The following is a 26,852-nucleotide window of genomic DNA, read 5'->3' as shown; positions in this document are numbered from 1 at the left end:
ACAAGTTTGGTTCAGTGAGTCCAGTGTGCCAAAAAAATCAAGTAAGTCAGGTTTGACGGAACTGTGTCAAATTGCTGGGGTGGAAACAATCTAGCCCTGCATGCATTAATAAAAATATGCACTTTGCACAACATAGTAAGTTGATTTGAGCGGGTCCCTCGACCCCTGACCGTGCTGGGCGAGAGCTACTTTGCACTTTCCAGATTTTTTTCGGCAACCAAGTGGCATCTCTGTATACGTAGTTGATACATCATGTGGGGCACTGAACAAATTATTTAAGCTACAAAAAAGAGCGTTAAGAATAATATCTCATAGTCCGTGATTTAAGCCATTCAAGACCACTTTTGATAAATACAATGTTCTTGATATATTTGATATGTACAAGAAAGAGTTGTCTATTTTATGTATAAGTATACCCAAGGTATGTTACCAAAATCATTTGATGCTATGTTTAAAAGTCTTAAGGATATTCACAGTTATAATACTAGAAATAAGCATAATTACCAACTGCACAAAACAAGTACTGTTGTCTCAAATGGTCCAAAAATTTGGAATCAAATACCTTATGAGATTAGACAGGCTACCAACATTTCTCTCTTTAAGAGAGGAGTGCATGCCTTACTGAATGACAAGTAGATCCAAGCATGTTTTGCTTCATTATTATAGTGTAATATTTCTGTTAATCATTCTGTTAAATCATTGCCTCCACTTAATATGTCATCTCAAAGTTGTTTATCATTGCTTTTATGCTTTATATCAGTGTTTGTAATTTGCTATATGTTAATGTTAAATACTCATGATTATAGTACAATATTATATTTAAATTGATTGATTCATTATTTTTGTGTTTAAATTTTTTGGCTACAGATCCTCGTTTTGTTTTTGTTCTGTTTTAATTTGTGTAATTTAATTATACAGGGGGTGCAGCATTTACAGGCTTCGCTTATCGTTGTACCTCCTCCATCGTGTTGTACTTTTATAATTATTGTATTTTGTTGTAATTTTTGATGGAAATAAAATAAATCTGATTGAATATAAAAGAGCTACACATGCCTGTTGATAAAAAGCGGCATAAAAGGGTCAAATTTTTAGCATACAGCAGTATCAGTGTTTGGTCCTTTTTGGCTACATTACACATTTAGGGGGTCCATTTTTGGCTCTGTCAACACTTATGGTCTGCTTTTCGAACCTCATAAATTGCCATTTGGTTACTTATATTTTGTGTGTGCAACTGCAAGGCATTTTTTTATGAATTGTTTGAAATAACAACAATTTAAATTAGTGGAAACAATTTTAAAATCTTCAGAAGCTCCAAGTCTGAGACACATCTAATGTAAAAATGGTCTTTTTTACCAACCAAAAAAAGTGATGGGTAAAAATGTGATGGTATAAATATTGACAGTATTAAATTTTAAGAGATAATTATTCAAAACAGAAGCTGTATTTTGTTGCCATTTGTTTGCATAGTCATTTCCGGTGGGAAACAGTGAGAGGAAACAGTGTACTAAATTACATACATACAAATCATTTGTACACCAATGTATACATGTAATTCAAATTTGTGAATATTAATTACATGCTGAAAAAAAAGTGATATAGTGTTGAGGAGAGTTGCAATATTAAACATGATGAAATATTGCTGGTATTCTTTGTATTGAGGAGAGTAATTTTGCTGTTAAACATGGTGCATTAATGGCCGTTTTGGGTGCCACCTAATTAAAATGCAATACCGTATTCAACTTAAAAAAAAGTGTAGATAATAATTTCAAACCCATGCTTACAAACTTGACTACCGGTACATGTAGGACCACTTATGCTTAGAGAAAAAGTAGCTCTGTCTGGTTAAGATTATATAAGTAACTTTCCACCCAGTGCCCTGTTTAGCCAACCCTGAAATGCGGACCCAGTTCCAAAGGTGACATCATGGACCATAGCAAGAAAGGGCTTCAATATTGTATTTACTATTTGCAAGGTTTATATGTTTGCACTTTTCCACTTTATTTCAGAACTGTGAATTTCAAGGGTCATTAAGCTTTAATAATTAAATGTTTGATACTGCCAATAAAAGAAACTGTGATTAAAGAAACTGTAATTTACTGTTCAGAACATTTAAAAATTACAAAACATTTTTGACTAAGGCTGAAAAGAAGAGCTTTTCTACCAGATCTGAATTATTTGTTTGTGACCAGGACTCACTTTCAGGACTCTATTTTGTTTCAGTAACAGTCAGTTCAATTTCCAGCCTCCATTCAACAACAATAGCTCAAATTCTGACCTGAGAAAACCCATTTTGGTTCACCATTTCCTATTTCCTGGGTATCTTATTATACATAGACTGTATTGTGATGGGCTATGGTTTAGGACAAAAAAGTATAGCCTGGTGTCATGATTTTTATTCTCATTGTGCTACAGTAGGCAAGTAACAGGCCTGAAACAAGGCCTTTATCCAATTTATTTTCACCCATGTTCTTGACATAGACCCCATTTACACACAGAGACGTCAACTTCAATTGCCACATCAAATTCAGATTACGACTAAAGATTCGTATAAATTATTTGCTGAGGTATGTGTTTACAAAACAAATTGTGAATTTGACTTTTACACCATCACTTGCTCATGCTTCAAATAACCATTATGAAATTGACTTCTATTTTGCATGTTCATTGCAGGGGCGTAAATCCATTTTTGAAAGTGGGGGGGACACAATGAAAATTATAATTCATTGATACTTCGGCGCGACAGCGCTGCATGTAGGGGTGTGTCTGAGGGGGGATGTGCCCCCCTCAGAAGTAAGAAACTTTTGCAAAATGAAGACCTAATTGAAGCCATTTGGTGGACCATTTTGGCATTATTATTGTGTAAAATGTTAACTTGAAACAGCTGAAAATTTTTGAAATGACGGCCTAAAACTAAAACAGAAGCGAAAGCAACCGCTTGTTTATGTATACGCAGGGCCCGACGCAGGGGGGTGTCTGAGGGGGGATGTTCCCCCCTGAGAAGTAAGAAACTTTTGCAAAATGAAGACCTAATTGAAGCCATTTGGTGGACCATTTTGGCACTATTATTGTGTAAAATTTTAGCTTGAAACAGCTGAAAAAAATGACGGCCTAACTTGTGGACAAGTCTTCACTAAAACAGAAGCGAAAGCGACCACTTGTTTATGTATACGCAGGGGGGATGTTCCGCCCTCAGACGTTGGACAATTTTGCAAAATGAAGGTCCAATTGAAGTCATTTGGTGCATAATTTTTACACTGATATCATAAAAACAAACAAAAAAGGGACCGAACTCAATTTGCAAACTTTTACTTCAGATTTGAGATTCGGAATTATTACTAAAGCATGCATGGATTGATGTTGAAGTCATCTTTGAGTCCGTCTTAAAACTGAATTTGGTGATAAAATGTGACAGGCCTTGCATATCGACGGGCCCGCAGTAGGCCTACAGGCTTTTGGGCCGAGGACCCACCTTCAAACAATTTGCCCAAAATAATCACAGGCCTATAATATATTATACTTACGATCGACCCGGCTGTGCGGATTTTTAGGTATGGGCAGTGATGGGCCTACTCAATTACGTGCAATCTTCTCTTTTCTCCTTTTCTCTTCTCTTTTCTCCTTTCTCTTCTCTTTTCTCCTTTTCTCCTTTCTCTTCTCTCCTTTTCTCCCTTTCTCTTCTCTCCTTTCCCTTTTTTTTTGGGGGTGGGGACCAAAATGTGGGGGACATTTGATATTGTGTCCCCCCCACTTTGAAAAGTGAGGGGGACGTGTCCCCCTGTCCCCCACCCGATTTACGCCCTTGGTTCATTGACATTTACACTGCGAAAGTCGAGTTTTCAACAAAAGTTGCTCTGGGTCGTCATTAGAAGTCAATTTCTGAAGTCTGTTTACACATACATGAAGTTGAGTTCAAATTCGACTGAAGTCGACGTCTGTTTACACATACACGAAGTTGAGTTCAAATTCGACTGAAGTCGACTTCAGACTCAGTGTAAACAGGGTCTTAGATTGAGTTGAGTTTGGCCCAGGGGTGCACAAAATCAATAAACCCAAAGTGCATTATCAAATTATATAATCCTTTATCACATACAGGGAAATTCTGATAGTAAATTGAGATATGAACAAGTTTACAACTTTAGCAAGTGCATTTGTTTAGTAATAAATGCCTACAGAATAGAAGGAACAAGTATCATTCATTCCATAAAGGTCAGACACTACATGGTGGTCGGAATTGCACAAATACCACTAATTTGGGTGTATATAATCAAGTAGAGCCTCGGTGTTAAAACGGTATTTACATTGAAATGTGCGCGACTTTGTGACTTTCTCCGCTTGGAGAGGACACAGAATTGACTAAATGCTGAATTGGCTGATTCGGTGGCTGGTTTGGGGAGATTCGCAGCGAGCGATTATAGTATCTATGGCGAGTGGAAAATCGCTCACTAGAAATGGAGTTTGTGCGAGCAGTGGCGAGGCAAGGCCTGATGTTAGTGATCAGATTGACATCTAAAAGTATTTTGGTTAAGCATGCATATACCCGAAATGTCAATCTCTTTATTATTTTCAATGTAACATGTAGCCTATAAAATAACCAAGAATGCTCTTCTGAATCTGATCAGTACATTGTGTTGACCTACTTCATGCAACAGAACACAATATCAATTGAACCAAATTTACTTGCATTTAATCTTTTTCACGGCCTAAAGAAGTTTTGAATGAAATATAAATACCTTAAACTTCACTTACTGATGTGAAAAAAAAAAAAACTGGGATTCAGGCTCAGACGCAGGGGGGGACCCCCAATTTGGAAAAGTATACAAAAAGTCCCAAAATTTCAGAATTTACGAGCATAGCGAGGAAAGAAATCATTTTTTTACGCTTTTTTGTACACAAAAGGTCCAAATTTTGTCTACTTTTCACAAAACGCCCCTCCCCTTTGGAAAAAGTCTACTTTTTCAAAATCAACACCCCCCAAATGAAATTTGGGGGGTGTTGAATGAATATGAATATGAATGAATCCTGCGTACGTACAGGCCTGCTGGGATTAGTAGTTATTTTTAGCAATCGGACAAACCAGGGATGTGTACATGCTGAACATGATACACCGGCCGGTAGCATGTGCGCACTAAGAAAAGGTCATACACAGGTTTGTATTGACGGCATTGGTGGGTTCCAGACTAGACTGAAGCTGTTACGTTTATGCGTAGTAGTATTAACATCTTGACGTCTCTCTGAATGAGATTCCTATAGGTGAATGAATGCCAAACATGCTGTTGCCAGAATGCATACTGCAACATGTTAACTCAATTTATGTGTATCGCACTAGTGGGATATTGATCAGTTTGATTGATCATAATTTGATTTTAAAAGTAAAGAGATGATGGTGGGATAATTTTGAATGATGATTCCTACTACCTAAAACTGTTCAGGTCTTTTTGGGCAAAAATGCATATGACATGGTCTCAGATTTGAAGCAGGTTTCACTGCCAAAGTGTGTAAAAATTCACTCCAGAGTGAAAATAGCTATGTTTAATTTCTAAGGTGTCTTTTCTAGGGTAAAATTGTTTGTAGAACATGATTTCTTTGTCAAAACGTGTGCATCGTACATCGTTTTGCTACAAAATGTTGATTTGTGGCCGATTTTGCCCGAAAAATGCACTTTTAAAAAACAAAAATTTTCACATGCCAACTTTGTATACTCATAGAGTCTACAATATACATAGATATGGCCCTTTAAAATGTTAACATATCAGCTGAGGGTACTATTTGATGGATTCAGGTATTTGTTTTGTGATTGACTTAATCATTCGCGTGCCAGAATCATTCAAATATGACATGCCTCGTGACAATTGACATGCCAAAATAAGCTGTTTTCGGCAAAAATATTTATTTGAAAAATCATAACTCTTGATAGGAAGGTGCTACAGTGATGGTTGACCTACCAGTCTATGCAGTATTGAATGGGCTTTCATTTGATACCTAACTTTCTTCATTTTAACTAAGGGAAAAACTTGCAAAATGTAAAAATGTTTCCCCTACCCCTTAAAATTTTGATGTGTGTAAAAATTCCCGCCATTTATAAAAATCGGGATTACAAGAAAACTACAAGAGCTATAGGCTTGAAAAACTAATCAGTTATGCACAGTATAAGTTCCTACTTGGGTATAACATTAATATCTTTCCATTCCTTCTCAATTTTCTTTTCTAATTTTTTAACAATTTGTGACATCTGTAAATTACGTAAAATTTGGCTTTTCGAAAAATCACAACAACAAAAATATGAGGGCGACATGTTTAAAAAACTAATCAGTTATTCCCATGATACAGTACTACAGGGATATAGTACCAAACTTGTGCTAAAATGCATATTTTTTGAGTTCTAATTTTTTTAACAAATTGACTCGCCACCCCATTTTTGAGCAAAATAGGGAACAATTAGTACCTGTAATATTGCGCAATCATGTGACCTATATTCAATGTGTGTGCACCAATCAGATGTCAGACTTGCACTACTACATGATGTGAGCCTTGCAGAGCCTTTATAAGTGTGCCAATAGAGTTCAAATATGTTGTGATGATGTTGTCACTTATGGATCTCATATTTTTATTTCCGTCAAAAGCATATGCCTCTACTGTAATGCTCATATCAGGAAAACAATGACAGATTTTGCATTTCTGACTTCAGAAAAACTAATCAGTTATTCCCATGATACAGTACTACAGGGATATAGTATCAAACTTGTGCTAAAATGCATAGTTTTTAAGTTCTAATTTTTTTATCAAATTGACTCGCCGCCCCATTTTTGAGCAAAATCGGGAACAATTAGTACCTGTAATATTGCGCAATCATATGACCTATATTCAATGTGTGTGCACCAATCAGATGTCAGACTTGCACTACAACATGATGTGAGCCTTGCAGAGCCTTTATAAGTGTGCCAATAGAGTTCAAATATGTTGTGATGATGTTGTCACTTATGGATCTCATATTTGTATTTCCGTCAAAAGCATATGCCTCTACTGTAATGCTCATATCAGGAAAACAATGACAGATTGTGCATTTCTGACTTCAGAAATGAATTCTGCACAAAATTTCAGTCTAGAAAACATATTTAAAACAATATTTTTTGAAACTTTATATTTTGCCATTTTTGGCAGTCAAACCTGCTTCAAATCTGAAACCGTGTCATATCTTCAATACGAAAGGTCAAAATTTGCATATGATGGACAGCTTTTCTTCCCAGCTACATACACTATAAGTACATATCATTAGATTTATGAAGTTTACTTTGAGGACTGTTGAATGTAAAAATATCATTTTTTAACAATTTGTCATAAAATTTGTACTATTATATTGTGAATTATATTAAGATTATTTGATATCGGAAGGATATTCCTCGTATTCAGAATGCAATTTGGTGTATCTGATGTGCCCTCAAGTCCCACAAAAAGCCTGCAATTGTCGCTAACCAAGCCCTTAATAAGTGGGATTTGTATAAGGCTTGAGGGTAACCTAGATTTCTGGGTTATTGTTCTGTGTGACTGCTAGGGCTCTGATCAAGAGCTTATCTACTCTGTGCTTTGATACTTTGTAATCAAGTGAAAAATATGCAGATTTTGGCACATGTCCGTCAATATAAATTTATTACTTTTATTTCATAGCAGATATATTTTCAGACGATAGTTCATAGAAAGTGTTTGGCAATCATTCAACATTGTCATCAGTTGATAGTGAACAGACTTTAGAGGGAATGAGAGATGTGTTGGATTTGCGTATTCCTGAGTTTGACGCACGGAGGAGTCGGTGGTATGCCAGGGATTCTGCTTGGTCATGATGCAGGGAGAGATGCCAAGGGCTCAAGAATTATCTGGAAGGAGGAAATGTTTGATCTGATTTCATTGGAGACAGTGGGTTAGCTTCAGGAAAGTTCCAAGAATTTAGTGCGGGGTTACTGGGGTTTTACAACAAGATTTAAAATGCTTCTTTGATTAGGAGGGATAATTTGAATGGATTCAATGAAAACCAGCATGTGTAATGTGTATACCTTTTGCCATTGACAGTTACTGTTTAACAGTCTATTTTTTGATCGAAATTTATGGGGGCAAATTGGAAAACCCCTGTTATTTTGAGCCCTGTTTACAATGTGTGTGTGGGTTGATGGTGCATGTGGGTTGATGAGTTAGTTTCTGCTTGTATGTGCATATAATGGCAAAATATCATGCTTTTTAATTTGTTAATTACTTTTTTTTATGTTTAGCATTAATTACTGGGTTAGCATTGAACTGTGAACTACATTGTAGTTTGCATACCAAACCAGTTCTGATGCTGGTACGTATGAAACTACCTAACCTTTGTTTATTTTTTAGGCAAATTGATCCATATTTCTATTCCTTTTATATCTCCAACACCAAGTCACACATTACCAAAATTCTTGTGGGATGATGTATGAAATAAAATAACTTTTATTCAAGAAATCACTCCATTAAAAGAGGTTATTTGTGAATTAGCTTTTGCGCATTACCAGGAAAAGGGGAACAACCATGTCTGCATATAATTGAAAACAGTGACTTTGTACTGGAAGCGAAACAAACACGGGGTGGGGACTGCAAGTTAAAAATAGTTATGCAGTTTTAAAAAGTATTACAAGCTAAATCTGTATTTTAACCCTGCAAATGATGATGTAAGAGTAGAATTGTTCTTAATTTTACTTTTACCAGGAAAAAGGGAACAAGTCTACAGGAAATCGTGGTTTGGTTTTGGGTGTCATGAACCATGACCCAACAATTCAAAGCCAAAAGTCCCGGCAAAAAGTACCCAAGATTGAATAAGCAGTTTCTTGTCTTGTTCTTGTTGTTTATTGTGTTGTGATTCAAACAGGGGAATAACCTTTTTTTTTTAAAGCAGAACAGCATCAGCATAAAATATGGGCTCAGTCTGTCTTCAATTTTATGAATTTTACAAAAGATAGATATGTACATGTATAACACCCCAGCCCCCCCCCACTCAACAAAAAAGTTGGCAACCATGAGAGTTACCAAATCTTTTAAAGACCCCCTTTGCAATGATTTTTCATCAAATTTACCCCCCTTTTTCATGCAAAATCGAGGACAAAATTTGGCCAAAAACAACCCCTTTTTGTGGTTTTCAATGATTAGAATTTCCAACACCCCTTTTCAATGACTAGAATTTCAAACACCCCTTTTCAGTGACACTAAATATTGACATAAAATTACCGGATTTTCCCAAGTACCCCTATTTTGCTGATTTCAAGGTCAAATTTCACGGACTGTCCAAATTAAATACCCCCTATTTTCCCAATTTTGTGGTCCTCGCTACTGGTAAAACAAATAACCCCTTTTCCGCGCTATTTGGTAACTCTTCATGGTTGTCAATTTTTGTGTTGAGTTGGGGCCGGGATAACACCAGGGTTCATGCATTGTATTCTATTTTTTTCCCTGTTTTGCATCAGTCACTGAATTCACAGGAAATTCCCTTGCAGTCCTTTAATTTCGTAATCATGGTAATATCTTGTGATCTCAATACATGTATAGGACATGTTTAGAACCATTGGCACTAACATTATAGGCTTATTATTGTTCTAATAATAGTGGTATATGGTATGTACATGAATAATTTGTATATGTAAATCTGTCAATACACATGTACAGAAACCAATTAAAGTTTTATATGTTTTAAGTGTTTGATTTGATTATTGTACGGATACCATTCTGTTGTCTACTTGTCTTGAATGAAATTACAAGTTGCATTTATCATTATGAGTGGTATGACACATATTATAGCCAAAGATGAACCTGTAGACTTCTTGATAAAACATTTGTCATAAATTGTCAATATGATATGGGAATTTTTATTGCATGTTCTGGTTCAGATTTGGTGAGATCTTAATATCCATTTCGAATCTTGGCAAGTCTTTTATTCAAATGTTTTTCGGAGTAATGTAATCCCAGTGATATTTGCAAGTTAGAATTGGCAATACTGCCCTCTATTGACGACCTACATACCTAGTTAAAGTTAGCAGCCATCACACATGTGTATTCTAAAACTTGAGCATGCAATTTAAAAAATAGCACCCTCTTTGATTATGTCAGAATCAAAAACTGGTGAGTTGAAACGCCCTCACTTTCAAAGGACATTTAAGTAAACAACCTTTGACGTAACGACTTCCTTGCCTTGGGGTGTCCACTACACCCGCTAAGGCCAAGAAGTTATAGCGCCCTCTTATGAAGTGCAATAGAGGAAACGAGCTGTTATTAACAGCTTCCTTGCCCCCGTAGACCATTGGCTGTGACCCCTTACTTAGTGAGATACTAAATAACAGGAAATTCCATTTCACAAATAGCATACTTTAAGAAGCCGCAGATGATACTACGAATTTTGAGTGTATGTGTGAGGAATTGCGTATGTTGTGGTTGCAAATTGACATCTAACAAGCAAGAAATTAAATGATATAAACAAAAACAAGTACCCAATAAATAACTTTTATTTTCATTTGAAACCTTTGCACACTCTGACTGTACTAAGAATTTTGAATGTTTGTGTGAGAGAATTGCGTACATTGTGGTTGCAAATTGACGTAGTGCTAGTTAATGATAAACAACAGCATTACCAAATAAGAAACTTTTTAAAAAATTTGAAACCTGTCAGTTTTCCTTCATATAAAAATTAAGCAAGTTTTAGTTGGTTGCAAATTGATACGGTAATTAAAAGGGCATTTCGTGATCCACAGCCTCATCCCCCCACTTTTCTCAAAAAAATTTGAGATTTTTATATCACTGGAAACCTCTGGCTACATAATATTTATTTTCAAAATATTTCTTGCAGATTAATTCGTTTAGCAAAGATATCGTGAAATTTGAATTTAGTTCTGGTGCACCAGAACGAAATTACAACGCATTGTCTATGGAGTAGTGTAATACACATAATCATGTATAACTCGCGAACGCAAAATCGGAATCAACTGAAATTTTGGGAATATGTTTTTTCGTGGATATCTAATGAAAAATGACATAAATAGAGGATGCTAGGATCACGAAATACTCCTTTAAGTAACAAATTTCCCAAAAAGGAACTTGAACTTTTGTTGTTAGTAACCTTTGACTTCATTTCAAACTAAAATGGGGTAAGCCTAGGTAGCCACATCAAGGGTAAGAATTAGGTATATCTTTAAGACCATAAGAATTTTGGTAGCTACATGTGGAAAATTCTTTAAGAGGATGCCTTACACACGCATGTAACTCTGTGATGAAAGGCTTATGAATTAGTCCCATAGTTGGCATGGTAAATTGTGAAACAGGATAAATACCCAAAATACTAGAGTTTAAAAAAAATTCCAAGTGATTGTTATGAACAGAAATGTAGAGCATAGTTTATCTTGCAGTGGCAGTATCTACAAAAAGCCGCATTAAATATTTAGGTAGAAGTACCTTATTAAACTTGATTGAAAGAAACATAAAAACATTCAAATTTTGAATATGAAATTGGATTGATTGCATTTGGACTGAAAGAAGTGCTAGAATGTGCTTCCTACTACTAGCAATAGAATTTTCCATTTTATGTGGAAAATAACCAACAACCAAGTGAAGCAACAAGTATATGAGATTGCGGGAAACTCAGGTTACCCTTCCTAGAATGTTTTACCATGCACAGTAAGTCGTCTGCTAAAATATATCACCTCTGTGGGAAACTTGAGATAACCCTTCTTGGAAATGTTTTCCTATGCACGACAAGGCATTTATAAATAATCTCTTCATATATCTTTTTTATTTTCATCCCCAGTGTTCCCCCAGAGCCAGCGTTCTCCAGCAACGCCATGGCGATGAGAACCAACTTCAAGCAGGAGCTGCAACGTCAGCAGCTCCAACAGCAAGACAAGATAGAAAGAGATGAACAAATACAAAGACTGAGCATGTCATTACCTACCTCCATGTCACAGGCGATGTCCAGCCCCATGGACATGGCATCCAGCAGTACCTTGACCACCATTCCTGAAGTCCCACGCACTGTACTAAAGGTGAGCAGGATTCTTACTTCATTTTGAAGAAGTTGCAACTTTATTTCACCTCAAGATTGGTTGTGATTTTACCCATTATGTGCCATAAGCATGCAACAACCTGTCCTTGTATGCATGCGTATACACTCTGCGGGATTGGGTTAATGCATGTGATTCCATAAGCAAAAGCCATCCCTACGTCACTGTACCAACTTGAGGTAAAACAAAGTATAAGAGATGTGAAGTTACATGTGTTAGACTTGTTATTACTTGCAACTTTCCACAGTGTTCCTGATAAGATGGAATAACCTGCAATCGGACCAGCATGTTGAAGAATTGGACCAGAGGAGGTGAAGAGTGTGAACAATGGAAATATTCAGACTTGAAAACTGAAGTTCCATGATGGGAATTAATCAGTTTGATAAGATTTGCCATTTTATTCCTATTGAATAGGTTTTAGATAAACCCATAATTTTATTAGCTGATATATATAGTACTTCACAGATTTGTGGCCTGTCTTCAGCAGATCTAACATGTTTTCACTAAAAGCTGAAGATTAATATAATCAAGCATTTGTAACTTTGTCTAGATGCAGAATTTCATATTGCCCAGTATTTTCAACAACTGTTCAGTGTTTCTCAAAGACCAATTTACAAATGCAGCGTTTAGTGGAACCTGCATGTCCTAACTTTGATCAGCATGTTTGCTGATACAATGAGAAAGCCAAACTGAACTCCTATTTGAGAATACAGACAATGAAATGTTATATAGGTTGCATCTGATCAACTTCATCCAGTCCAGCAGACACAAACAAGACACAACTTCCAACAGCTTGAGGCCAATACAGGTGAGACACCCAGACTAAAGAATGCTGGACATGCATCAGATGCTGTGATATCCACTATATCCTGTGGTAGGTTATTATTGTGAGACTGGCCGGGCAATTTCTGATACTATCAATACAATTTGTGGTTCTCACCCACAAAAGAAAGAAACATTTTATTCAACAGTATGACAACTGATATGTCGTCCTAAGCCTTTCATGTGCAAACCGTTCAACTCTCAAGCTTAAAGACCCAAATTATCACATGGCTTTAGCCGATAAATAATAGGCACCCTATGTTGATCTTCATGGGTGATGATCCAATATAGCAGATAATTTTTAGAAGAAATCAGCCATGTTGGATTTTGATGCATGAGGACTAAAATATTTTTCATCAAAAGCCCGAAATCGAATTATAGCTATAAATCATAGAGTGTTTCATATTACATACGTAATCCACACAAAACATAACATGTGGATCATAAAAAAAACTGCCAGCAACATTTTGAAACACTTTGGAGGTTCACTATGTTGCCTTCCATTAGTGACACACAAACATGGCAGAGTCCACACTCTCCTTGTGTGACTTCTTTGGAGGTTCACTATGTTGCCTTCCATAAGTGACACACAAACATGGCAGAGTCCACACTCTTCTAGTGTAACCTCTTTGGTTCAATTTGGTAAGAATTCCCATTGAATTAGCACAGGGGAAGTAGACCTTATCCCCTTTTCCTTAATTAAATACAGGAGGTAAAGCCACCCCTGTTGTACTTTTTAATTCCTTGACAAATATGTTAGACTGATGTCCATATTGTCTGTGTTATGCAGCTTTGGTTTTTGTTGTGATAAAACATGGAAAATTGTGAGCAGTTAATCTGAATTTCTTTTATCGTGGGCTTAGCTGATGCTGGTGTGGATTGGATTGTCTGGTAACATTAAAATATGACCCAGGAGTAGAGATGTAATGAGAGAGGTCCCGGTAGTTGCTATTCTGAGTATGATCAATGGGTGACAATAACATTGTGTAACAATGGGATGGAGTCAGATGTGTATTGATTGTTCACTCTGCAGATTGGTAAACATCGTAAGTCATGAAAAGATATTCCAAAGATTATAAGAGGAAACATTAATGTAGTTTTGGAATTAAGAATGATATCATGAAACAGAATACAATTAGGAATGAGAAAAACAAAGTTTGAGATGCAAACTTGACAATATATCTCACTCTCAATTTTAGCTTCAAAATAGACAATAACTTTATATTTTTTTGTTTGGTATACAGACATCAGTGCTTTTATGAGGTTGCACAATAAGTGTATCTACAAACAGCCCATGTACATGTGTGCTTATATTCGGCGGGGTTAGCTTAGCGCATCATGTCGAGGTGAAAAATAGTTAAGTGACATGGGCCTTGTCATAAAGGGAGTTCCCAAACCTCAAATTCTATATATTAGGTCATGACTAACTTGTCCGCAATAAATTACCATGACAATTAGGGTCTATTTTACAGTCTTCATGAGCATAATTGACTCGACTTAACTCACTCTGTCACTCGTACTTCTGAGCTTCATTCATACAAGCTTGGTATAGCCTGGACGTGACCCGCCTTCAAAGCGATTATAAATAGTGCAGTAAACTAATGGACATATCCAGTACTGCAATAAGCCCTAATGGTATTGCTTCCTGTATACCATGGTTAGCCTTGTTGTTTGTGTCTGTTGGGTTTATTTTGAGGAGGGATAAATAAATTATTTACTTGCAATCACTATTTGGTGTTGATTATTATAGGTTGTGAATTAATTGATATAATTGCGTTGAATATCGGAATTTGGTAGCTAATGTTGCATTGTCCTTACAATTTGTCCTTTCCCGGATCCGCCATCTTGCTACCAAAATTAGGTGCTCCCTGCAAACCTCGTTTTGAGACGACCGTGCAAAGGGTCAATAAGATATGGTATTGTAGCAAATACCAAAGATAGTTTTGTAGATTCTAAGGATGACAAGTGGGTCACAGAGCACTTTGATCTGACATATTCTCATTTGCAATGACAGAGTCCAACATCCTTCATTCGATAGACAGCTCAAAAGTTGACCTGTAAGTTGTGGGGTATGAGTTTTTGTTCCCAGCTCATTCAAAGGTCATCTTTTTATGTAGAAGCCAATCAGGGTTTAAAGAACTGTGTCTTGACATGAGTTTGAGATTACGGTATTGCAGTGTATTGAAAATTCCAATGTTTTTCCAGCATTGACCTATCAATGTTTCAATCTATTAAAACATTGACATCATTGAAATGATGACAACATTGAAATAACATTGACAACATTGAAATCATCTAATTGTCAATGTTCTTGCCATGAAAAGGGAGTCGAATTATACTTTTCAGTGGCGTACCGTGGCCGCTCCTACCCCAGGGGACTGAAGAAAATTCAATTTTGCCACCCCTTCCTCAACAGCCGGTGGTTTGAAAAGTGAAGAGCAAAAAAAAAAAAAAAAAAAAAAAAAAAAGATTATAGGCGCTAAGCGCCCTAAAAGCAACACAAAATGTATAGTACCATTTTTTCAAAAAAATTTCGCCCTTTTTTCTTTACTAATTCCTTTTGCCGCCCCTCTTTTTGCCACCCCTTCTTCTTCCGCCGCCCCTTCGTTTTGGCCGCCCCCCTGCTTTTACCCCAAAATATGCGGATGCTTTTCTAACACTTCATACTTACTTGATTAATAAAGGGGACAAAATTACAACCATCAAATCAATATGTCATTGCTAAAAGTGACTGGTATGATTTTAATGCTTTGAAAATACAGCTTTCAAATTATGTTGACTTTGTGCTCATTATGTTAGTGCACAAATATTCAATGTAGTTTATGTATTCAATATCTTTATTTTTTGTAAATGGTCAATGTTTTTTTAACATTGCAGCAGCTTATTTGAGATTCTATTGGAGGTAGTTCTTTCTGTGTATCAAAGGTAAAACTAAATCTAATCAAATTCAAAATCGATCTATTTTTCCCATTTATAACTGTAAATCTATAGGGAGTTAATTCATTGTGAATCATTGAAAGCCCTTGACCATAGAAATCTAAAATTACAAATTTTCTCTGACAACTGACAAATGTCAGTGGTTTAATAATCGGTATTCCACCAAAATAACTTTTACCAGACTTCCATTTTGTGCTGATGTTGCGAAGTAGGCATGTGTTTTGAAAGAAAAGCAAACCTTATGAATCAGGAAGCTTGTGTATAATTATGTGGTCCCATTTAAGGAATCTGTGTATGGTGAAGTTTGTCTGCCACAAATTGCGTCACCAAAATGTGGTGTTCCATCTTGCGGTTAATTTGTTGATCCAGTTGTAAAAAAATTTAGAACAATTATGCAAGGAAAGTTGTTTTGATGGATTATTTTATAGCCTTAAAGGCAATGTCATGTTGATAAAGGTGCCATAGCAACACCGGGATAGACAATTCAACAGTATTTTTAGGAGGGAAGTGTTTACCCTGTCTACTAATTAGCAACAGTTGGAACTGAAAATTGTGAAGTATTTGTGTTTCATGTAAGTGGAAATACTAGTAAGAAACTTTAAGTCTGTATATTTTTCCATACATATTTCCAACTCTTGGATAACATAATGCATGTAATGAAACAACATGTTTACGTGGTTTTAGAATTTATAGATTAACTAGCAAAATCAATCCTGGGTACTAAGTTAACCTCTGTAGCTGGAAATTAGTAATAAAAAGAACTTTGCATACATTGTAAGAGTGCCCAACATCCCAGGTTTGAATGGGAGGTTGTATGTAATGAAAGAAGTTGAACCTAGTCATTGGCTATGAGACTGATATCCCATTCTCAAAGACAAAGTTCACAAAACAATTGTGTCACTACTAATCACATATCACCTTCCATGGGTTTAGGAATAGAAACTCATACATCAGAAGTGAGAGTTCAATTTCCTGAATACACACTTGTGAATGTAAGGCATGTGAACCAAGCCAAGTGGAAATGAGACTTGTGAGTTGAAAGCTGTATTCCAGGGCAGGAAGGTGACGTCATAGATTTGTAGCAGCCCCCACACCCTTAGCTTACAAGCCACTTGCTGCATGGATAGCTAGCTAGCTAACACTCACATTCCGTCCCTAGCATCCGTCAGCGCTGGTCGTTGACGGTCCCCTTGTAACGTAACTATTACTCCCTGAGTTAAGTCAGCCAGCGGCTGGGCCGTGGCAAGAATCTTTTTAAGACGGCTGGACCGTGTACAAAATTTGTAAAAAGCAAGGATACAATTCAAGCGGCTGGCCGTTTGTGGAATTAGCAACGAAAAGAAAAACATGTACGGAGGTGTAGCTGTCATGATGCCGTCGTATTACAATGGTGGACCACACCACCATCAGCAAGCACACAACGCACATCATCATCATCATAATAACTATCACCATAACAACCAGTTGCAGCAACATCATCAGCAGATGCAGCAACATAATCAGCAAGTAAGTAGAGCAGAATTTGATTTTTTTTGGCATGATGGGGGCTTGCTGCAGTCAGAAGAGCACCATCAATTCTTTTGTTTGTTTGAAATTGAAAAAACCTTGTAGAAATTCAGCTACAAGTTAATTGTGGTAGGATTGATAAATAGTATAATATTGGAAAATAGTGATTTTGTGAGAATGAAAGATTGGTTAGAAATCTTCAGGTTGAGCTCAGCTTTCAGGGCAATGTCTTGGCTAGGTCTACAATTACATGTAAAGTATGCTTATGTGAAACTTGGTTTCCTGAAAGGCATTGGTGTTCAAGATGGCACTGGGTTGACTTGTCTGCAATATAATTGGTCTACATGAAGAAAGGGTTGAAAAAGATCCAAATTTGATTGATTGATGATATCATGGTGTATTATATGGGGATGTGGTTGTGTGCAGTGTATGTGCAAGTCCTGGGTGGGGGTGTGTTTGGGGAGGGGGAGTATGTTAATGGGGTTTGTGTGTGTGGTAAATATTTGCATGTGTTGGGGTGCTTGTTTTCACCTACAAACATGGATTTTGAGTCCATACGCAAGAAGTGAAAAACCACATATAGTGAACCATGGACATCCACAGTCGTAAGACAGTGGCAGTGGGTGCTATGCAGCATAACTATGCATATGGAGTAGGGTCCTCTATCGTAGATGTAATACCAGGTCCACGGTTAGTGGTGTAATATCACAGAAAACCACTTTTGGATTATGAAATGTCTGTGTGTGTGGGTCGATGGTTTCACTGTTAACAACCTCGCGCACAATACGGGTCCACAGTAGTCGGTGAAAACGTGTAGGGGGGGTGTTTGTGCATGCATATATGCACACATGGTGTTAGTTGTGTGGAGATGGGATCCCTGTGCATACACCTATGTATACTGTGATTTCAGTACTGTACTCAGGATCCTCTCAAAAAGTTTGGGTGACGTCAATGGTTTTTCACGTTTGCGCAGGAAGCGCATGTAGGCTCTGCGCGATTAACTTAAAGCATGTAATTTGATACTGTGACCAGCAAAATATGTATCTCTGTCACGACCAAACTTGAGTTGAACCAAAGTAAGTACTTTGAACTGTTTTATTTTGGATCTGTACCTATATTAGTTCGTTATCACTGATTTCCAACCTTTGATACCAAGATTTACCTACTAAATATGTCTAACAAAGTCCAAAGTTGAAATAAAATTACACTTTGACCTACATATTCTAGAAAGGTTGTAAAACTTGAAATTTGTTAGGAAATCTGCATTTAAAGCAATTTTAGAGATGGCTTGATGATTATTGCCAAATTTATTAAATTAAAGTTTGTTGAATTATTGATAGTTGAAAAGTAAACTCATCAACAAGCCTTGTTTTGTTTTTTGGTGCGGTATGTTACTGATTTACACTTAAAACATGGATATTTACCTTGACAACTCAGCAGACACAGGTTATGAGTCTCTTGTATAAACCATGATACAAATCAACAAGAAAACACAAGAAAATCACAGAATTGTTTCTCTCAGTGATTTTTGAGAATCTACCTTCATTCTCATTATAACCATATAACTTCTCAATATATTGATGTGAAGGCAATATTCATATTTTATTTTACTCCTTTTAAAAATATTCGTAGATTCCCCTTAGATGTTTTTTCCAAATCTGTCTTTCTAAGGAGAAAATGTGTCACCTTCAGTGTGACAGCATTATTTGGTAAGGATGTTGAATTTGACAACTCTGACTTGACATTCTTGAAGACCTTTTTCATAGAGAAAATGTTGGTAGCAACCATCGTTTCCCTTGAATATTTTCTTTTTTACCCCGGATTTATTTTCTTCCAAAATTGTATTAATGAAGGATACCATTATTTGGTTAGGATACCGAGTTTGACAACTCTATGACTTGACAGTCCTGAAGATCTCTCCATAGAGGAAACGTTGTTAGCAACCATCGTGTAATTAGCGACTTCCCAGATCAAGACTGAAACTATTAGGTCTGTGAACCGCAATCCTGTAAAAGGCCTAAAAATACCTGGTATCAAGCATGCCATCAACCTTTAGGCTAGTTGTATTCCACGGTATAATGTAATGTCTTGTTTAATTTAAGCTTAATTTGACTAGAGACAAGTTGTTGTTAAAGGTATAAGATTTTGTTTGCAATTATGATTATACATATTAATAATTAACAAACCATTATCCATATTAGAGAAATATGTAGTATTTTCATGCTATATGTAGCATTCCTAGTCTATAGTTTTGAGTGTGAAGATACTCTTTGAAACTCAAGAGGCAATTCGTGAAGGAATATTTTGTTTTAATTTGCTATCAGAAGGTATGTTTAGGATAGTTTCATTTGAATTGAGTGTTTCTACTCAATTGAAAGTTGAATTGGGGCTATTAAAGTTTGATTTGATCATCACATCTCACCATCAATAAGAATTTGTGTTATACCGACCAATTTGATAGGTACTTTTATTTGTGAATGAAATGAAAACAGAACTGTATGATAGGTTACTGATTGTGTTTCCTGTTTTGGTGTATGGAAGAGATGTTGCTCAACTCAAGGTTTTGTCGGATATTGCTATTGTTGTAATGCTATTTTAAGACATGTCAGCATTCAAGTTTATTTTAAGGTAGGCTTTATTTACCAGACGTGTGGTTTATATGCATTAGTTAAGCGTTGTTATTGAATATTTGGCTTTTATTTGTATCACAATGTGTGATAAATAATACAAATGTTCATTCATTTCGAAACTCTAGTTTAGTAGTGTCACGACTTTTACATGTTTGTACTGTTAGCGTACCAATAAACTACCTAATATGTGATTTGTTTATACATGGCACGTGATTTGATAAAGGGACCAGCGAAATATGCGCCTATGTCACTACATACAGGGTGTCCCTGAAAGAACTGTATTGCCGGCAACTGAATTTTGTGGGTATTTTGAGGCATAAACCAAACATAACTAAATAACTGATGTGGTTGAGGTAAATATCAACTATCACATACTTTTTGAATATTGACAATTGACCACTCTGTGTTTAAATAAAAAAAATTTACGAAACTACCTCAGTTTCAATCCGTTCCATGGAATATCTAGGAATGGTAATAGATGCCTCATGGAGTGATTAGCACTCCGATTACAGATCATCGTTTGATTTTGAATCTGTGGAACGGTTTGAAAATGAGTGAGTTTCGTAAAATTCTTATATTTCAAGAACGGTGTAGTGTAGCAAATTGTCAAAATTCAAAAAGTATATGTGGCATTAAAATACCCAAACAATTAAGTTTCTCAACGATACAGTTCTTTCAGGGACAGCCTGTATTACCAAACTTGACTTAAGTATAGTAATACATGTGTTAAAATTTCACACCACTTCAGGTCGCTGAACTTTATGTCAGGATATGAAGGTAATTAATATAGATAATTATTGTTGTGACATTTTGTGTCAGATTAGACCGAGGTTGCTATTCGTTGGTCAGTTGCCATTAACCACACAGTTACCATATTGAACCATATTAATAAAATATTGATTATTTATCATGATAATTAGGTGTTTTACATTAATCATTACTGTGATTGTATTAGACAAAATTGAATTACAGCTACCCTGGGATGTCAAATATTTGGTTTATTTTAAGGTCTGCAATCATTTTAAGAGCTTAAATTCATGCAAAAATCCACAGTTACAGGTGAAAACAGATGCACCTTCCACACACACACACCCACAAACCCCACACACCCGTACACTTTTTCAAAATTAAAACAGACCTTTCACAGGTTGTGTTCAAAACTTTGGACCAATCAGATGTGTTTCTTGTATGTAGACTCTTACACAGGAACACTTCATGCAATTAGGAAGGAGTTCATTCTCACTCTTTGCCCTTGTTCTGAGCCCTTGAAATAGGCATTTGAATTTTGGATATTATATTAGTATCATGTAATCCAATTTACTGCCATTGTTTTTGTTGTAAACGAGCCCTTGTTATGATCACAGAATTACGGGTCATACAAAGGACATAAATTCAAATGGTGCATTTTCCAATTAATGTATGTTAAACTGTCTTGTCTGAAATTATATGCTAAACAAATAAACAGCCAAAAACAACAAACAAACACACAAGCAAACCTTTCTTTTCTCAGCCTGTTCTAGATAGGGTGGGATAAATTGGAGGTCTTAGCAATTGCAATAGCCCACTTGTGTTCGAATCCCACCTCCCTCTCATCATTAAGGCCACTCTTGAAATAAAAAGCTTGTCAGATGTTGAAAACCTGATTTTTTTCAACAAGCAAGTAGCATCTCTGCAATATAAAAGATTACGCACTACCAGTGGCGTAGATTTCTTTTTGACATTGGGGGATCCCCCGGGATCTACGCCTATGCGTACCACAAACGTGGGTACAACCTAGTTAAGCAGTTGGGGTTTTTGCGTCTCAAAGTCTACAGAATGTTTGTTTTGATAAGGAACTTGGTGAAATATTCTTTCCTTCGTCTTTACGTCAAACAGACCACGTCTTGAAGCTGCACAGAGTGCTGAAAGGAGATAAAACATTTCCTGTTTTTGCTTTTAGGCAACTTTTGCCTGCCCGCAATCGCTAGTTAGAAAATCAGCGGATTTTGAGATAAAAATTATATAATATTTGTTGAAGTTATTTACAGAATTGTTGTCCTGGTTATTTTTGATAGCACTTGTTGAAATTATTTTTGTATGCAGATAGCAGGTCAAATACGATATGACAGGTCGTATAATATGAATCAGTTTGGATAAAAATAAGTGACTTTGTTTTCCTAAGTAGCTATTGGTGCCTTGATGGTTAAATTTCTGTAGGTCATACATTTGTGGTTTGCTGTTTGAATCACATTATACGCTTGGTGAAAATTTTGTCTAGTTTCTTGTATCCTGGGCATTGGCTTTTTTTTTTTTTTTTATGTCTGAACTATGCAAGGCATTAACAGCTGCTATCGGTATGATAGCGCTGATGGAGTTAGCGCCAAGATAGTTGTTAACCTCCGTTTGAAGCTCAGCCGATTCTGGTTAGAGATAATTGGACCAGGTAGATCGTTCCAAAGGTGAGCTGAGGATGGAAGGAATGACCTCTGGTGGCTGACCAGGTTGGATCTTGGGATTTTGACAGCTTGGTCGTGGGATCTGACAGAACGCCGCAGACGAGGATCAATAATCATACGATCTGGTAACAGATGTTGAAGGAGTTCTGGTGCCTGGAGTCACTATTTGATTTGCCTAAAAATGCAAGCAAACAATTTAAAAGTTCACGAGCTCTGTATACATGTTTAAGAAGAGTGTGTTTTTGAGTCAAAATGTTCCTGAAACTTTCAAAAATATGCATGGATCTGTGGAATTAATTGCCCTTGACATTGAATTGGGTAGTAAGTGCATTGAGTTTCAGCTCACCTCCAGAGGGTGCCAGACAGGTCAATACTGAGATGGTCATCCATGCATTACCTTTATTCTACTTTAGTTCATAAAACTAAAACATTTGATGCCAACAGTTTTTTTTTGTTTTTTTGAATTTCTGTGCTAAGTTTGATTACTATTACATAAGTTGGTGATTGGCATCTTTGATTCCAAAGTCCTGGGAGATTTTGAAAAAGGGTAGTAAGTGCAATTAGTTTCAGCTCACCCCCAGAGGGTGCCAGACAGGTCAATACTGAGACAGTCATTAGTATCCGTGCCTTATCTTTAGTTGACTGGAGTCCATAAAACATTTGATGCCAACAGTTTTTTTGTGAATTTTTGTACTAAGTTTGATTACTGTTACATAACTTGGTGATCGATTGGTATCTTCGATTCCGAAGTCCTGGGAGATTAAAAAAAATTAAGGATTGTGCACTGTAAAGGAAAGGAATTTAACATATTTTTTTTAAATTTTTAATGTACATGCCACTCACCTGTCTTATTTTTAAAAAGATAACCACAATACCCTTAACCCCTATCCGACCTTAATAAGAATCAAATAACATCCTAATAATGATGTCTCCAATTAGCCTATGCAATGGATCCTAATAAATCCTGTCACATTATGTCATTAAACACAATGCATAACAAGGGCGCAAAATTAAGTGCCCATTCATCACCATTTGCCCTGTGTACAGGGAAACCTAGGGTGAGGGGGAAAAACAAGTTTCCACTGTTAGTAACCTGTCCATGACCTTCTTCGTTCCTTCCTTAACTAGGTGGTTCTTCCTGATGACAGTCAGACCTAATGGTTACAAAAAAGGTCTCTTTATAGATGTAGGAAAATAATGATATTATTAATAATGCAGTGGCAACAGAAATATTGGCAACATTTTAGAATCTTTTTTTTTTTTTTTTTTTTTTGGGGGGATTTCAGATGAGGGAGAATCTGCAAATCAGCCAAACAATTTGGAAATTTTTGCCCAAAAAGGATAATAATTATCCATGATTTTTGATATTACTTGGAGGATGGGGGACAAGCCTAAGCACAGGGGGATATGTCCTCTGGCAACACTACCAAGTACCATGTGTCATATATAAAAAAAAAGCCCCCATCACAGCTTTTCTCCTCTCCTTGAAGAGAAACCTTGACATGGTATTTACTCGGAAAGAAGTCACTTGTGGATTGATGACGTTGTTTGACTGAGAAATGACACAATACGGATCTGAGTGTGTATGTACTACATGCAGGGTATTACAAGGGGTGAAATAAGTGTAGGTGGGATGCTATGGCATGCAGGAAATCATTCACAATTATATAACAAAACAAATTACAGTATCACTATTTTGAACAGAGCCATTTGTTTGCCTTTTCTGAATCTGTTTTCCCCCTTTGATATTAATTTTGAAATGTTTGAGTCCGATTTCTGCTTGTATATTGGGTCCCCGAATGGAGCCAAAGCCTGGTTTAATTGAACCCTGTATGACCTAACACATTTCCTCTGTTTTTTCCTCTTTCCCCCATTGGTATTACTAATTCAAGGCTTTATTGAGAGGGAGGAAGTTTGGAAAAAGCGATAACTTCAATACAAGAATTACCTTATAAGGCAAAATGCGTTTATATGTGGACATGACGGTGACCCGTGGCTTGACTATGATGAAAATCATGTGTTGTTCTTCACAATATTTTGTTTTAGAAGAATCTTGTGCAGAGTTATGAGATCATCCTACTTTGAGTTACGGTAAAAACTCTATAGTTAGCATAATTATGTGCTTACTATCGAGTGCTTTTGAAAACATGAAATTGTACCAAAGTCTGACGCTTAACCAACTGAAATAATGGGGTTGAGACACACATTTGCAGGTTTCCTTGTTCGTATATAATTATGTGTATCGATGATTTGCTCAAAACCCTTTACACTTTTGTGGATGGGGCTCTTCATGTTTGCATGTTAAGCGCTCGATATAGTAAGCACATTTGCTAACTTTTTCTACGGTATGCCAAATCATGGTGGGTGTAGGGTATTCAGATTCAAACATATCACATGACTCTTTGAGCACATTATGTGATGTGCATAAAACTCATAGCAATCAATTTATTAGGGAAAATGAAAGATCCTTAGGGATGAAATCAAAACTCAACCGGCGGTCAACCACCAGTTCTGGGCAGTTTCGTCCAGGTTTCCATTGTTTAGAACAATAGCAATCGGACGGAACCGGACGGTTGACCGCCGGTCGAGTTTTGATTTCATCCTTTAATGGTAAATGTTAGCATTTTAAGAGAGTATACACTTACTTACTTAGAGAAATACATGTATTGGAAATTTTGGAAATAATGAAACATAAAAAACATTTCTAGGCCTTCAGATTCTACGCACATGCATATTGCATAACAATCCTCCTAGGCATTCAGATTCTAATTCTAAAGTAATATTCAGATTTCCTTTGACATCATAACCATCCAGATATCTGCCTGCCATGACGTCAAGCGTGCATTGGACCTTGTAATGCAAAATAATACGGCGCTGGACGGCTAGCAGTACGCTTAATTTGTAAAAGGAAATCTGAATATTACTTTAAGCCCGTGGACATGCTGGAGCAGATTGTGTCACAAATGATCTGCATTTAATTTCAGGATATGATACAGGTTTTCTTATGAAACGACTCCTCTCTCCAGAGATCCGTGACCCTCTCCTGGCAAGAATCTGAAAAGAAAAGAACAAAAGTTTACCCACAGAGAGCAAATCGCTGTTGTGCAGCAATTTAATTCATTCATGTTACAAATTAATTGGTTATTCATTGACTGATGTGAATAAAATTTGTTGGCTTTCAGCCTAGTTTGAGGGCACAATGAGTGTGCATAGTTTGGATGCCAATAGTTGAGCGCAATGAGTACAATAATTATGTATCAATGATTTAGTATTCAAAACTCTTGATAACTAAATTGTGGGTTTTGAAAGAGCAGTCTATAGAAACATGCAGTATATTTATAGTAAAGTGAAATCAACCAAACTGGCTATTTATGGCCATTTAACTTGGAGTTCTATGGGGGAAATGTCTGAATACGACAGTATATGTCAAAATTGCTCTGTTACCTGTCAAACACAACAAATTTGGCTGATTTCATTCAGGTATGAGTTGAGACATTTGCAAACATTACAAATATGCCCAAAAAATCAGGTTTGAAAAATATTAACCACTTTCATATTATAAAATGATACATTATGGCTTTAATGTTCTTAAAAATACAAGAGTTACGCAGTCTAGATAGAATCAAGCACGTAAATGTGACATCCTTAGCTCAAAGGCTGTGCAAGGCATCACAAAATGAACATACATGCCACTTCTCCTTTCCTGTTTGTCACATTAAGGAGGTCAAAAACGAGCGGGGGTAATTAGTGCACTAATTAGGTTAATGAAAGGCTTGCCTGACAGGAGCACCCCTCACCCGAACAAAGATCTATTTCTATCTTACCAGAGAGGAAATGAGTAGATTAACTGTACCAATTGTGGAGCTAGTGGTTGTTGTACATTGATTGTTAGCTTCACACATTCAGTTTTTGATATGACTGTGATGTATTGTGCTAATGCTTTTAGATCAAAATTCTGGGCAGATTTTGAAAGTTACAAGTGTAGAACGTGGGAACATGGAGTGGTAAGTGTGATTTGCATTGTATAAGTAACACCTTGATTCCAGTCATGTTTTTCCTTCAGTTTATGCTTTTATGTGTGTTTGAGCTGTTGGTAATAATTGAGTCAAATCATACAACAACTTGTTAAAAAAATACATCTTTGACCTGGACGTCACTAATGACACTTGCTTTAGATGTTACATCATCAGAGCTTCCTCCCTCTGCAGCTGCTGGGCAGATAATGATGTTTACGTCCAATGTGTGGAAATGCCTTACCAGGACTTTATATTTAGCACTTATTTGCTTCTGTGGTTTAATAGTGATTTCCTCAATATTGACAGCTGGGCAGCTCAACTGCTGCATACATATACATATATACATGTATGATGAGGACAAAGAGTTTATTAAAGGTGGGTGACCCGAGTGATGAATTAATTCCACACATTACCTTATCAAACTAGAGATTTTAGGACCAGAAGAAAGCTTGTCAT

General features: G+C 36.4%; 1 protein-coding gene across 4 annotated transcripts in view; it reads left to right on the top strand.

Moving 5' to 3' along the window:
- LOC140171198 (transcription factor EC-like) overlaps positions 1-26,852 on the top strand; it is a 73,731-nt gene that overhangs the window by 17,090 nt on the left and 29,789 nt on the right. For 3 of the 4 annotated variants that reach the window (XM_072194410.1, XM_072194408.1, XM_072194407.1), the window contains exon 2: positions 11,798-12,032. In XM_072194410.1, coding sequence (XP_072050511.1) covers positions 11,798-12,032 — 235 coding nt within the window. Of the gene's footprint in view, positions 1-11,797; positions 12,033-16,918; positions 17,316-26,852 lie in introns of those variants that run through there. The other variant, XM_072194411.1, reaches the window with a different exon arrangement.

The sequence above is a fragment of the Amphiura filiformis genome, chromosome 15, assembly GCF_039555335.1.
Source record: "Amphiura filiformis chromosome 15, Afil_fr2py, whole genome shotgun sequence".
Lineage (NCBI taxonomy): Eukaryota > Metazoa > Echinodermata > Ophiuroidea > Amphilepidida > Amphiuridae > Amphiura > Amphiura filiformis.
Note: the sequence above shows the minus strand (reverse complement) of the source record. Positions and strands in the feature narration are given on the sequence as shown.